This window comes from Acomys minous (assembly GCF_964271855.1).
Source record: "Acomys minous genome assembly, chromosome: 13".
Taxonomy (NCBI): Eukaryota; Metazoa; Chordata; class Mammalia; order Rodentia; family Muridae; genus Acomys; species Acomys minous.
In genome coordinates, this window is record NC_140495.1 from 108333950 (window position 1) to 108349619 (window position 15670).

General features: G+C 46.6%; 1 protein-coding gene across 2 annotated transcripts in view; it reads right to left on the minus strand.

The window, feature by feature from the left end:
• Nucleotides 1–15670, minus strand: part of MAPK14 (mitogen-activated protein kinase 14) — a 64191-nt gene that overhangs the window by 17306 nt on the left and 31215 nt on the right. For both annotated transcript variants that reach the window (XM_084754061.1, XM_084754060.1), the window contains exons 4-8: nt 6499–6610; nt 5829–5858; nt 5294–5341; nt 4131–4245; nt 3506–3577 (exon numbers count right to left, since the gene is read on the minus strand). In XM_084754061.1, the coding sequence (XP_084610187.1) occupies nt 3506–3577; nt 4131–4245; nt 5294–5341; nt 5829–5858; nt 6499–6610 (377 nt within the window). The remainder of the gene's footprint in view (nt 1–3505; nt 3578–4130; nt 4246–5293; nt 5342–5828; nt 5859–6498; nt 6611–15670) is intronic.

Below are 15670 nucleotides of genomic sequence, written 5' to 3' on the forward strand. Positions count from 1 at the left end.
ACTGAACTCATGACCTCTGGAAGAACAGTCAGTGCTCTTAACCGCTGAGCCATCTCTCCAGCCCGGCTATAAACTTTAATGTTGTTGAAGTTAATTTTGTTAATGAAAATTTTATCACAGTAGAAGTATTGACTTTTACATTACATGCCCACAAAAATCAAATCAGTCATCAAGTTACATTAACCACATAGGCTCCTGACTATGAGCTATACATAGGACAGCGCACACACAACACATCCATGATGACTCAAAAAGGCCTACTGGGCAGTTCTCAGCTAGAAGCAAGACCACCGGTTGAAGGCACAATGACTAAGGTGAGGCAAACACAAACCCACAGAGGAAGTTGAAGCCCAAGTGACAGGCAGCCTGCGGACCCTCAGCAGTGACCTGTTCACGCACCACATAGGCTAGAGTCTCAGGCCTTCCAGGCTGGCTGGAGTGGGGTTAGCATGTTCCGCAGGCTTTGAAAAGAGTTCTAGAGGCTGGGCATGGTGGCACACACCTTTAATCCCAGTACTTGGGAGGCAGAGGCAGGAGGACTGCTGTGAGTCCAAGGCAGCCTGGTCTACAAAGTGAGTCTAGGACAGCCAAGGCTACACAGAGAAACCCTGTCTCAGAAAACAAACAAAACAAAACCAAATCAAAACAAAATTAAAAAAAAAAAAGAAAAAATAAATAAAGAAAGAAAGAAAAAAAAAAGAGTTCTAGAGACCAGAGAACATGCAGTGAAGAGAGCTTCCTGACTCCTCCTCAGGACCTTAAGAAAAGTAAAAGAGGTCTGCTAAACTAACTCTCTGAGGTTCACCCAGGGAAACTAAACTCAAGTGGGTTAACTCCTAGTTTTACTCAAAATATCGGGTCTGGCAAAATTGCCTAGAGACGTCACTTGGCTGGAGACGTGACTCAGTTGGTAAAGTGCTTGTCTAACATGCATAAAGCCCTGGGTTCCAGGCCTAGCAAGTACAGCATGAAAACAGGCACGGCGGCTCAGTCAGTGGTATTCTGGAGGCCACGGCAAGAGGAGCACTGTGAGGGTCAGGGCAAGGCTGTGTGAGACACACAGTCTCAGCATGGGCTGCATGCTACATTAAGACGGTCACAAACAAAACAAAACGCCTACCACCAATACAACAAACACAAAGAATCTGCGCAGACAGGAGAGGAAAGACCAGAGACCTTGGAAATCAAGAGACCCCTGGCCACCACAGGCCCAAGATACAAAGTATAAACTTCCCCAAACACCCCTAGAGAAGATGCAGCCCAAAGCCCCCTATACCCACAAAGGGACATTTAGGAGGTGGTCTTCCCAGGACCCATCACAGTGCTCAGCTACTTAGTGGTCACTACAGCCACAGTCTGACAGAGCACTACTGCCCAAGTTGGCAGCAGACCTTGGTGGATTATAGGGTGGGAGAGGCACTCACCAGATCTCCAAGGGAAGCCTGGAAAGCTGGACAAAGACACCAGGGTTGGATTCATTGTGAGTGGCCTGAGAGTGTGGGTCATGAGGCTGTGCGTATGAAGCTGATGATGAGGCCCCCCCGAATGTGGACTGAGGGAGCTACAGGTAGTGAGCACGAGAAAGCATATGGGTACATGTAGGAGGTCACAGGAGCTGGGCTGCTAGAGGCCGTGGGAACTCAGCTCGTACCATCCTGAGCCTCCACACATGGATGTGAACTATGGAATTTTAATGCCGTGTTTCAGCTTATTTTGGTCTGGTCCTTCCTTACCTTTGGATGACAATGCTTATGCTACTGAATCCTGGAAGTTTGAAATGTATTCTGATTTTAACAGGGACTAGCAGCTAAGAGTTTGCCTCAAAGCTCAGAGACTCAAGAGGGTCTGGACCCTTGCACAGGGACTGAATATGTTTTGCACTGTAGGCTAGGGGTCAGGTGCTGACTCAAGGTCTGATCCCCAGCTGGTAGCGCAATTTTTCCTGCTGGGAACATGGGGTGGGGGGCGTGCGGTGGGAGGAAGTAGGTCACTGGGAACATGTCCTAGAAGAGTATCTTACTCATGGCTGCCTTCCTCTCTCCTGCTTCCTGGCCGCCATGAAGTGAGAAGCCTCCTCTGCCACATGCTCTACCTCACCACGGACTGAGACTTCTGAACCCATGAGCCAACACAAATCTTCCTCTCAGGAATCTGCGATCCCTGGGAATGGCTGACACAGCCACTGGTAAAGATGAGGCAGGCACTTCCTGGTGGCTCTGGTCTCAGCAAACTCTCACACCACCCTCTGTCATCTTATAGTTGAGCAAACAGAAACACAGAGGTCAGAAAAACTTGATTAAAGCCACATAGTTCATAAGTAAAAGGCTAAAATCTAAATTCCAGGGCCTGGGCCCTAACTGAATACCTTGACTACAAAAGCAAGGAACTGAGAGGCTTCCCTACAGACGTTTCCGTCTGTCTGTCTGTCTCTGAAGGCAGCTGGAGAGACACCACAGGGAAGGGAAGAGAACAGAGGACAGCATAAGGGACATCACAAGCCTCCCTGATCCTCTCAAGCTTGGACTGTAATACAAATAAACCACACTGGCAAGGGGAGGGAGATGGTCTGGGCGATGAGACCCTAGAGCGGAATTAGAGTGACCATGGTCCAGCGACGAATGGGCAGCGGTGCAGACAGCATTGCCAGCGAAGCAGAGGTTTCCAGTTCATGAAAGACACTGTCTAGCAGAGAACTGTCAGCATGGACCCCGTGGTATCAGTCACTGGAGAAAGGCAGCCTGCGCTGTCAGGAGGGAGCTCACAGACTCAGGGTGTGCTAGGCAAGTGCCAAAGCCGCAGTTAGAGGATGAAGCAAGAGTTCTTTAGGGTGGCATTTCTAGGAGCCCAACCAAAACCATTTGCAGGCTACTCGAGCTTTACAAAGACCCCTCCTGAAGACTGACTTAAGCTTCTGTTTTAACACTCTCACACCCTCCCTGAGCAGAGCTGATGGGAGTTCTCACAAACCATATTTAATGACATTATCACTAAGCTGTGGACAACTGCCCAGCAGACAAGAAAGGATGTTTGGTGCTCATAGCCCAAATGGTGCTAAGTGTGGAACTAAAATGGGGCTGGCTCTAACCAGAAACAGAAGCACCCAACAGGGGCCCCTCTTACTTCTGTTGTTGGTTGTAAAGCAGCAGACAGGACAGAAGTCAGCAGGCGTGTCAGTACAGGGGCTGCAGCCTGTTTAGTAAATAAGCAGGAGTGAGAATGAGACACTTGATGTACATACAGGTGTACACTTACCAAAGGTTTGCAGAAGTAGACTAAATGCATTAGTGAGGGCAAAAGGACGACAGGTGAGTTTTAAGCTTGTTTTCTCCCAAGGCCCAAAGCCTTTTTTGGGCAAGGTAAGCTATTCAACAAGTGGACAGACCTCAAAAGCAATGCCTGAACCACAAAACAAAGATCTGAGTCTTCCCCACAAACAAGTAAGGGGAACACACGTGCATGACGCAGGACAGACATGAGGACAGGGCCAAAACATGTTAAAGGATACGGTCTGTACCAGGAAACAACGTTCTTCCAGTCAGCAGCTCAGCCATGATGCAGCCCACGGACCAAATATCCACTAGAACAGCAATGAGAAGACAAGCATAGACACAGCTACTCATATGCACGACCACTAATTGGATTCTTATCGGGAGTGAAAGGGTCAAATCAACCTGTAAGACAACTGAGGTTCAACAATCATTTAAAAAAAAAAACTTGTTTTGAGCTGCCATGTGGGTGCTGGAAATTGAACCCTGGCCCTTTGGAAGAGCAGACAGTGCCCTTAACCGTTAAGCCATCTCTCCAGCCCCTCATCAATCACTTTTTATAGAAATAAATAAGCTCATTTAAACCATCACCCAAGAAAGGGCTCAATAGGTCACGCAAGTCAGAATGTAACTAAGAGAAACAAGCAACTCCCGATGGGGCAAAGCTTTCTTACTAGGAAAGCCATGACTCCTCCCAGGCCACACTGGGGCGCTGATTAGAGAGCACGCTCCTCTGGCAGTGTTATAGTGAGAATGACATGGAAACCGTAAGAAGCAAGGACCCAACTGCCAGGGCATCTGAAAACCACGTGCGGGAGCTCCCTTCCCCATCTGGGTCAGGCCTGGGTAGGACTGCAGCGGCACCTGTCTGGTTGTAGTGCATCCAGTTCAGCATGATCTCAGGAGCCCTGTACCACCTGGTGGCCACGTAGCCTGTCATTTCATCATCAGTATGCCGAGCCAGTCCGAAATCCAGAATCTAAGGGCAAGAACAGAAATCAGGAACGGGAGCAGCAAGTTATGCCATCTATGACAAAGAAAACAGGGTCTTCCTTTAGAATGCATGGTGGCACATAACTTTTGTCTGCATGTCTATCCATGCACCAGGTGTTATGCTGTGTCCACAGGGATAAAAGTAGGCACCAGATCCTTTAGATTCAGATGGTTGTGAGCGATCATGTGGGTGCTGGGAAATAAGCTATCTCTCCAGACACCTGTATGTTTGTTTTTTGTTTTTTAAATTAATTTTTAAAAATGTAGCGCAGCCAAGCATGGTGGTGCACACTTTTTTTTATTTTATAAAGATTTATTTATTAGGTATACAGTGTTTTGCCTGCATGTAACACCTGCACACCAGTAGAGGGCACTAGATCTCATCATAGATGTTTGTGAGTCATCATGTGGCTGCTGGGAATTGAACACAGGACCTTTGGAAGAACAGCCTGTGCTCTTAAATCTCTGAGCTGTCTATCCAGACTGTGGCGCACACTTAATCCCAGCACTCAGGAGGCAGAGGCTGGTGGATCTCTGTTGAGTTTGAGGCCAGCTTGGTCTATAAAGACCAGTACAGCAAGGCTATTACGCAGAGAAACCCTGTCTCTAAAAAACAAAACAAAACAAAGCAAAAACTAACAAACAAAAACTGCTACTTATTTTGACAGATAGCTAACTCATTTATGTCTTATTGGATCATTCTGAGTCCCTGCCATTTTTCCTCTAGAAACCTATATAATAGTGAGTGTCCCAGGAATGTTTAACTGACATTTAGACTATACTACCCCTTTATTATAATTAACATGTTGTATTTCTAATCTTATTTTCTTTAAAAAATGAAAACAAGATACCAAAAATCTACTTCCAAGGTCATTTAAACAGTTTGCTCAGCCTACTTCAAGTTTCACAGGCTGATATTCCTAAGGACAAGTAACTTTTCAGATACAAAGTCATGGCTTATAAGTCATTTTCTCTAAGTCTGGCTGGTCAGCTAAGGAAGTTAAAGGAAACAAACAGTTCAATCTCTCTTTTACCTTCAGCTCACAGTCTTCATTCACAGCGAGGTTGCTGGGCTTTAGGTCCTAGGACACAAGGGGAGAGAATAGTGTCAACCTGGTGTAAGAGTGTCTGAGTGCCCCAGGGTGCTGAGGATGCAGACACACATGGAAGCCCTCAGAGACAGGCCGACTTCAAGCTATAGTCAATCTCTCAGCCAAATTAGCTTTGAGCAGGCACAACAATAAGTGTTCCTGCCGGGCGTGGTGGCGCACACCTTTAATCCCAGCACTCGGGAGGCAGAGGCAGGCGGATCGCTGTGAGTTCGAGGCCAGCCTGGTCTACAAAGTGAGTCTAGGACAGCCAAGGCTACACAGAGAAACCCTGTCTCGAAAAACCAAAAAACCAAACCAAACCAACCAAACAAAAAACCAGTAAGTGTTCCTTCACCAGTTGCAAGGTTGCAGCCCATGGCTATTTCAACAGTTACGAGCTAAGGCTGAGAGCTCAGATGCCCCTCTTCTAGCCCCGCCCACACCACCAGAATAATCAGCACCTACGGCACATACATACCCTGTGAATTATGTCAGCTGAATGTATATACTGCAAAAAAGAAGAAAGTCAGGTGAACGAAGCCATCTTAGCTTTTCAGCGCCACGTCCTAGTGCGTCTGGCCTACAGGCCCCTTCAGGGGTCAGCACTGCTCATGTTCACAGTGTGTTGTAACTCTCACTCCACCTACCTGAGTTGTCAACCTATTTTCCTCCCCGCTGACAACCACAGTAAGAGTTCTGATGTTCTGGTAGTAATCAAAGGTGGTGTAGTTTTAAAGCAGCTTACTAGTCCCTCCCACCATCAGGTTAACTTCCCTGAAGAACCTATGCCTCCAAGCTCACCATTCAAGCCTGCGTGGCCTGGCACTCACTACGTTGCCCACAGTGGTCCTCCTTTCCCCGCCTCTCACATCCAGCCTCGCCTTGAGGAGGCTCTAAAGCCTGGATTCCACCTCATGGGACTCAGGCTGTATCAGGATGCTACTAACCTCTCAATGAGGCTAACGTCCCCCTCTCTTGGATACTCAGACTGAAAGATCAGAGAAAAGGACAACATATCATTTTCTCTAGAGTCAACTGTGGCCTGGGAAATACAAGAGCAGGAGGATTGGTTGATTCTGTAACTCCTTAAGTTTTTCATAAGCAAACAGAGGATTCATTTCCCCAACTGACACTATTACTGTCTGTACCTTCAGCCCGCGGAGGATCTGGTAGATCAGGAACTGAACGTGGTCATCGGTAAGCTTCTGACACTTGACGATGTTGTTCAGGTCTGCCCCCATGAGATGGGTCACCAGGTACCTAGGAATGGGGTGTGTGTGTGACAAAGCAATCCAGGAAAGCACCACAACGTCAGCCAAAACCTTTTCTCTTTCTTTTTTTCTTTTTCTTTCTCAAGACAGGGTTTCTCTGTGTAGCCTTGGCTGTCCTGGACTCCCTTTGTAGCTCAGGTTGGCCTCAAATTCAGAGAGCTGCCTCTGCCTCTTGAGTGCTGGGATTAAAGGTGTGTGCCACCCCGCCCAGCTCAGTCTTCTCTTTTCTAGACACATCTTATGTAGCCCAGGCCATTTCGAACTTAGACAAAGATGCCTTGTGTTCTCATTCCTGCCTCCACTTCCTGAATGCTAGCATGATGGACGTGCCACTGTGGTGGCCTAAACGGAATGACCGCCACATGCTCATCTATTTGCATATTTGGTCCTCAGTTAGGGGAACTGTCTGGGGAGGATTAAGAGGTATACTACCTAGTTTTATGTCAACTTGACACAAACTAGAGTCATCAGAGAAAAGGGAGCTTCCACTGAGACAGTGCCTTCCTAAGATCCAGCTGTAGCCTATTTTCTTAATTGCTGATTGATGGGGAAGGCCCAGCCCTCTGTGGGTGGTGCCATCTTTGAGCTGGAGGTCCCAATTCTTTAAGAAAAAAGTCTGAGCAAGCCACGGGGGTCAAACCAGTAAGCATCACCATTTCATGGCCTCTACATCCAAGTTCCTGCCTTCACTGTTTTAGATATGAAACTGTAAATAAATAAACCCCTTCCTCCCCAGCTTTTGGTCATGGTGCTCACCACAGCAAAAACAGCCCCAACTAAGGCAGGAGGTGTTGCCTTGTTGGAGGAGGTGTCATTGGGGTGAACGTTGACATCTCAAAAGCCCAAATAAGTCACTGTACCCCCAGGATATTGTACTAAACTTTTAAAACTGTATGTAAGCAGCTCCTAATTAAATGCTTTCCTCTGTAAGCTGCCTTGGTCACGGTATCTCTTCACAGCAGTAGAGCAGTGATGGACATCAAACTCAGGCCTCAGGAATCCCAACAAGCCCTCTAAACCACATTTCCAGCCCTTGCCAGTCTTCTTATTTTTGCAGGAAAAAATACATAGTATAACTAATTGGAAGCCCATAATACAGGATCATGCACTTGCAACCCCATATTTTCACCTCATTTAAACCTTCCACATTGTACACTTTAAAATAAACATGTCCTTAGATTACAAAGTGTTAACTTATTTTTTTCAGGAGTGACTAGCATCCTTGCATTTACCTTAAAGGAAGCAGGAACAAGGTGTTCCAGAGCTTCCCACAGGTGTAGTGATCAGTAGTCCTGCTTTTATGTGGTAAGATGAGGAGTGACTTCGTTCAGGTCCAGCAGGTTTGCAAGAGCCATTCTAGACACATTGCTGTCACCCCATCATTACTGCAGCACATGGTTATGAACACAAAGAGCCAAGCAGGGCCCCGGGGTAGAGCCTGTACCTGAGGGCAGCTGCTGCTTTCTCTTCAGGCTGCTCAGGTGAGTCGGCTTTTGTATAGACTAGAGGGACTCGGCCTAGTTGTGACTTTAAAGTGAGATTTTTAGCCATTTCCATAAAACTTGCATGTTTATATTGCCATAAGGAAAAGCTGAGTTCTACATGTAATTTAAAGAGTAAACTAAGAGGCAAGAGAAAGCTGTGCACAGTGGCGCACACCTTTAATCCCAGCACTCGGAGAGGTAGAGGCCAGAGGATCTCTGAGTTTGAGGCCAGCCTGATCTGCAAAGCCAGTCCAGGGCAGCCAAGGTTACACAAAGAAACCCTGTCTGGAAAAAAACCAAACCAAAACAAAAAATAACCAACGACCACCAACAAAAGAAAGCTGGAGAGACGGCCCATTAGAATATGCTTCCTGCTCTCCAGGGGCCTGAAGTCAGTTCCCAGAACTCGTGTTAGGTGGCTCACAACTGCCTGTAACTCCAGCTCCAGAGGACCTAATGTCCTTTTCTGGCCTCTGTGGGCACTGTACTCATGTACATATGTACATATACTCTATTATACACACAAAATATTTATTAAAAAATAAAGAACAGCCAGGCAGTGGTGGCACGTGCCTTAATTCCCAGCACTCAGGAGGCAGAAGCAGGTGGCTCTGAGTTGGAGGCCAGCCGGGTGTACAGAGTGAGGTTCCATGACAGCCAGGGCTACACAGAGAAACCCTGTCTTGGGGGTGTGGGTGGGGTGTGTAAATTATACTCTTTGAAGTGTTTTCATCAAGGTAGTTTGATTTGTGTGATGTTCCAAGCTCCAAAAGAACACAATCAAAGGCAGCTCCCAAGCCTGATGACCTGAGGCCCATGCTCAGGACCACACCCTACGGTAGAAGAGAATTGATTCCTCTAAGTTGTCCTTTGGCCTCCACATGCATGCTCCAGCATGAGCATTCATTCATATGCACTGATGCATATATAACTTTTAACATGTTACAGATGTCACAATAACCAAGAGAACCATATCTCTAGGTAATTTCCCTTAAAGCTTCTCAGTATTTAGTGAAGACTCAAGAACACAGCACTATTCCCCCACAACAACCCAGTCATTTATTTTGGGAGTGCTGAGGAGAGCCACTGTCTTGTGCCTTGGGGACAGACACTTTTAAACTGAGGTACACCTGGTCTTGGAGCTTTTGAGACAGGGCCTTGATGTTCACCTGAGCTGGCTGTAAACTGCATATTCTTCGGCCTCACCCTCCCGAGGCATGCAACCCAACACCTGCTTCAGGAACTGTATACTTTTAGCCTCAATCTGGCATATAATCTGATAAATATAAGAATGTTCTGTAGGGCCCCTGGGATGACTCCGTGGGTAACAACACTCATGAAAGCCTGAGCTCAATACCTAGGATCCATGGTGAATGGAGAGAGCCCCAACTGCCCAGAGTTGTCCTGACTTCCACAGCACACAGGCATCGGCAACCACACACATCACAAACACACAGGCACACCCTTTTCTACCACATACAGTTGATCTGAGGGTCTGGCACTTCTGCTCACTTTATGGCGGGCGGGTGAGGCTGTGAAAGCACTACCTCAGGGCCCACAGCCAGCCACTTTCACAGAGAGACGCTCTACACACTGCTCCTAGGCTACAGTGTAGTCAACTGAAAGCCCAATTCTTTCAGGAATTATGCTAATTGTTCCATATTGTTTCCACAAGGTCTAAGAACAACCTATGGCCATCAAGTATGAAATTTCAGCCCACATATGGATGGAGTTCCAAAGCAGATCATACAACATAGGACAGGAGCAAAGACCACACAAAGTCTATTAAGGAAAGCAGGTTACTTCTCAAATCATCAGGCTGTGGAAGGCCAAGTGCAGATGAACTCACTTAAAATAAAAGTCAAGGGGCTGGAGAGATGGCTCAGAGGTTAAGAGCACTGGCTGCTCTTCCAGAGGTCCTAAGTTCAATTCCCAGCAACCACATGGTGGCTCACAGCCATCTGTAATGTGATCTGATGCCCTCTTCTGGCACATAAGTGTACATGTGGATAGAGAACTCATATAGATAAAATAAAACAAACAAACAAATAAAATAAAAGTCAAGCCTGGCCAGGCATGGTGGTGCATGCCTGTAATCCCAGCACTTGGGAGGCAGAGGCAGGCGGATCTCTGTGAGTTTGAGGCCAGCCTGGTCTACAAAGTAAGTCTAGGACAGCCAGGACTACCCGGAGAAAAACTGTCTAAAAAACAAACAAACAAACAACCCCCTGCCCCCCAAAGACCCCCCAAATGTCAAGCCTGCTTCCACCTCAATACCCTAAAGGCAAAATGGACAATCCAAAGGGGTACCACTAGGAAGCCATGAGCCTCTACAGTATCTGATTCTGGCAAGTGTACTTAATGACACTCGAGAAGATTTGCTTGATATTATCGCTGGACTGAAGAGTAAATTCCTAAAATAAATTAAGGCAGGCTGGAGTGCACTACAGCTGGAAGCTACCTAATACCTCATCTTTAAAAGATTAAGTGAGATTATAAATTGAAGGCCAAAAAGAACTTCAGAGTCTGATTCTAATCTTGCTTCTTGCTTGGGATGGTGGCGTCTTCTAAAATCCAGTTCCCCACGCGTCCCCAGTGAGGCTAGTCAGTGAGATGCATGGGATCAGCACTAGGCAGGACTCAGGCCTGGAAATTTTCTTTCTTTTCCTTTTTTCCCCCCCTGGTTTTTCAAGACAGGGTCTCTCTGTGTAGCCTTGACTGTCCTAGACTCACTTTGTAGACCAGGCTGGCCTCGAACTCACAGCGATTCGCCTGCCTCTGCCTCCTGAGTGCTGGGATTAAAGGCGCGCACCACCACTACCACCGGACTCAGGCCTGGAAGTTTTCAAGGCTCTACATTGTGCCCTGTTCCAGAGCCTCCTTTCCTGAGTCCTGCCTGGGTGACAGCAAACTGTCAAGATTCCCACCACTGCTGGGCGGTGGTGGTGCACGCCTTTAATCCCAACACTCAGGAGGCAGAGGCAGGTAGATTTCTGAGTTCGAGGCCAGCCTGGTCTACAAAGACAATCCAGGACAGCCAGGGCTGCATGACAGAGAAACCCTGCCTCGAAAACAAACAAACAAACAAAAAACAAAAAACAGATTCCGGCCATCGCATGCTTTTGAAAGCTCAATACAAGTGAAAGTTCAAAACAAAAACCTCTTGTTACAGCCTGTTGTCCCCACCACTATAAGCTCTATCCAAAAGCAGTTAGAAGGCAGAACATGTCTTCCAGATTAAACAGGGCTTAAAACAGCAGTAGGAGCCACCAATGGTCCTCACCACAGAGGTCACACAACTTCCCTCTCACTCACAGTAAGAGAATCCTTCCAGCCCAGTATTCGGCCCCAGTAACATCTGACCTCACTGGCTACTTCCTTACTGGCTCTCAGCTGGACAATGGCTTCCTGCTCTAGCTCTGACACAGTATCGAGTCTTTTGCCTCAGGACCTTTGTGCTGACTGTCAAGACTGGCTGGGACATGCTCCCCACAGACTACTATGGATTGGATTCCTTTTTGACTATTTACTAGCACTGTGTGTGTGTGGAGGGCAGAGAAGAGCTGCGTGGAGCCCGTTCTCCCTACCTAGGCCAGGCTGCAGAGCAAATGCCTTTACCCTTGAGCCATCCTGCCTGCCCTTCGATATTTTCCACAAATTCCACATCTTCAAGAAGGCCTATCCTTTACCAATGTATCTGAAGTGTGGCCACTCCTCTGGATTACACACCTAACCGGCCTTTTCTCCTTTGCTGTAGTACTGTCATCTGCTAGTGTGCTACATAATTTCCTTTCTTATAAGCCTCTTAGCACTGGGAGTGTACAGTGTCCGAGGTAAGCAGGGTTAGGTCTTGTTCTGAGTAGTACCTGAAGCATTCAGAGTGGCGTCTGGCCCATAAAGGCTATGACGGATGACTCAGGACAGCTCACAGCAGTGTTAGCAAGACACGGTGAGTGTTTTACTGAAAATGTATATGCTCAGGCTCTTATCTAGCATGGGTACAATTAGGCTCAAGTGTTCTTTTTTTTTTTTTTCGATTTTTATTTTATTTTATGTGAGTGTCAGATTTTTGGAGTTACAGACAGTTGCGAACTGCCAGAACAACAGTCAGTGCTCCCAACCACTGAGCCTCCATGTCTGTCTCCAGCCCCCATGTCTGTCTCTAGCCCCTAGGCCAGAGTGTTCTATATCAAGGGCTAGAAGAACCATGCAATAGTCAAGCTGGTGGCTTAACAAGCACGCCACTCTCACAGGAAGCACAGATATTAGGTGACCTCTACATTACCAGCATCACCTGGCCTGGACTCACTACTCTGACACATGGTCCATGGTAAAGACACACAGCAGCAAGTGTGCTGTCAAACAACCAAGGCACCAACAAGTCCACAGGGATGGCAGGAGGGCACCAGTGCAGGGTTGGCATGCGGGATGCAGCCGTGGCAATTCAGTCTAGATAAGGGGAAGGCACGGAAAATCCCACAATGGAGGTGATCAGATCAAGGTGACCACATGCAGCGTGGAGCAGAGACAGGCTTTAGTTTTGGTGTCTTCCATAGGATAGAGCACAGTGCTACTGGTCATGACCTTGGACATGTAAGAGGAAACTGAGAACCAGAGCACCCAGAAGGAAGCAACATTTGTTCAAACTCATATACAATGAAGGTCTCAGTCTGGTTCCTTATCTGACAATCAGATGATAAATCTACACCAGTGTCGTGTCAAGAGACAACATGCTCAAGTCCTCTGTAAAGCTGTGAGGTGATATTAAAAACCCAGCTAGTACCACAGACTGCTTTACAGTTCCAGTCACATGAGTAGGCCATGGTTTTTGGTTTTTTGTTTTCCAAGACAGGGTCTATGTAGCCTGGATGTCCCAGAACTTGCTATGTAGACTGATTTTGACATTTCTATACTTTCTTTCACAAATGATATCTGTAGGCAGGCTTGCTACTGCTCCAATTGCTAACAACTCAAGAAAGAAGAATAGCACACCACTCTCACAGAGCTTACAAGGCAAGAAAGAAAACAGACAAATACATGATGACAACAGTTGCAAAGAACCAAGCAGAGCAAGCAGCAGACAGTGCCTTGGGGGTCACAGTTCAAATAGGACAAGAGAGTCCTAGTTTTCTTTTTTCAAGACAGGGTTTCTCTGTGTAGCCTGCCTGTCCTGGACTCACTTTGTAGGCCAGGCTGGCCTTGAACTCACAGAGATCTGCCTGCCTCTGCCTCCCCCACACTGGGATTAAAGGTGTGCGCCAGCGTAAGAGAGTCTTATCTGAAGACTCTTGTATGGAACTGAAGGGAAACGAGCCAATCAGCAAGTGGCGAGAGAGAAGAGCAGGCAGAGGCTTTGCTGGTGTGGCTGGTTGTCTGTATTAGGAAGAAAACAAGGACAGAGAAACAGGTGGGAAGTAGGTCAGAGAGTACACAGAGCCAGGTCACGCTGGGCCTCTCCAGATCTACCACATCACACAATATGTGGTCATTAAAATTCTTCTTTTATTTCAGTTGATAGAGATGAACTATGATATTGATTTTCATTCAGAATTTAAAAAAAAAGACTTATTTATTTATTAGATATACAGTGCCCTGCCTACATGCATGACAGAAGAGGGCATCAAATCACATTATAGATGGTTTTGAGGCACCGTGTGGATGCTGGAATTGAACTCAGGACCTCTAGAAAAGCAGTTAATGCTCTTAACCTCTGGGCCATCTCTCAGCCCCTTCTTTCAGAATGTTAGATTCAGCAAGATAGGAAAGATGTTTCCTTTAACACAAATAGCCAAATCACTATGAATGTAACATTTGTATATTTCCTGATTGTTTCATGGTTCTTCTTGCTGTATGTAGTTTATTCTATTTATATGTAATAATATAAATGTATGTGTAAAAAAAGAAATTTACTTAAGAAATAAAGTAAAAAATTTTGGGGGGGGTTTCAAGACAGGGTTTCTCTTAGTTGTCCTGGACTCACTTTGTAGACCAGGCTGGCCTCGAACTCACGGAGATCCGCCTGCCTCTGCCTCCCAAGTGCTGGGATTAAAGTCGTGCACCACCACACCCGGCCAATAAATAAAGTACTTTTAAAATATGAAAAAAAATTTCTTTTCTCCCATCAATTATCTCAACTCACCAATTAGAGACTATGTGTGCTTGCTGTCTTCCTCAAGGATTAGGACTGTGTCCGGCAGAGGCAGATATTCAAATGCTGAATAAAATCTATAAAAGCAAACCCAAACCCAGGCTTTCATTAAAATGAGGGCTGCTGTGCATTTTCTAGACCACAGGAAAATGCAAGACCCCTTGTTTCTCCTTAAGAACAAGCAGAGGAGGGCCGGGTGTGGTGGCGCACGCCTTTAATCCCAGCACTCGGGAGGCAAGGGTAGGTAGATCGCTGTGAGTTCAAGGCCAGCCTGGTCTACAAAGTGAGTCTAGGGCAGCCAGGGCTACACAGAGAGACCCTGTCTCGAAAAACAAAAAATGAAAAACAAAACAAAACAAAAAAACAAGCAGAGGGCTGGGTGTGGCTAAGGTGGGGGAGGCAAAGTGCTTGCCTAGCATACCCAAAGCCCAGGGTTCTATGCCCAACAGCATGAACTAGGTGTGGTAGGTCATGCCTGTTATCCCAGCACTGGGGAGGAGACAGGAGAATCAGGAGTTCAAGGCCATCCTTTGTTACTTAGTAAATCTGAAGCCACCCTGGGACACATGAGATCCCAGCACACAAATAAACCCGAAGCAGAGATGCAGAGGCAGGCAGACCTGCCAATTCTAGGTCGGCCAGGAATGTGTAGTGAGACTCAGTCTCAATAAATGAAATGAATGAAAAAAGAAAAGCAAGAAAGGAGAAAAGGTAGAAATAAAAAATGAGAAGCTATAAAACAGGAAGAGTCTTAGAAGACTCATTTCCATTTAACCTGTGACAACTTGGTTCTCCTGAAAGTTGAAGAAACTGTCTGCAGGAAGAGTCCTAAAACTACCCCTGCCCACCGTAGGCAGCATAGTTAAGAGTAGTTGGGAAAAGCCAACTGTGGTGGCACACGCCTGTATCCCAGCACTTGGGAGGCAGAGGCTTTTTGGACTTGATCCTAAAACCACCTAGTAAAACTTTCTGCAGTTCTAGACATCTGTGGCATGCAATCAGGACACGCGATGAAACATTTACCACTAGACAGCATAGGCACCACAGGGCTCAAGTGTGCCACCTGCCCACTATGTCAGCAGTCAAAATTAGATGTGATCCCTTCCCCAGCCATCTCAATGTCTGCAGGTTGCTGGTCACAAACAAAACCAACCTTATGTGATCTTACAAATGGAGCAAAAATGTGAATCATATGATGAAATGAAAAGTAATGAAACAAATGCTCAAACACAGGAAAGCACGCTCAAAAGTCAGCGGTGACCTGCAAGGCAGTTAATAGCTTTTGTTGGTTAGCATGGGAAACGCATACTCACAGGCAGAGCCTGCTGTGCACCCAGCAGCCTTAGCCTCTGGTCCTCAGTATGTTGCTTGCTTGCCTGTTTTTCTTAATGAACACAAATGTTTTAAGGACACACAG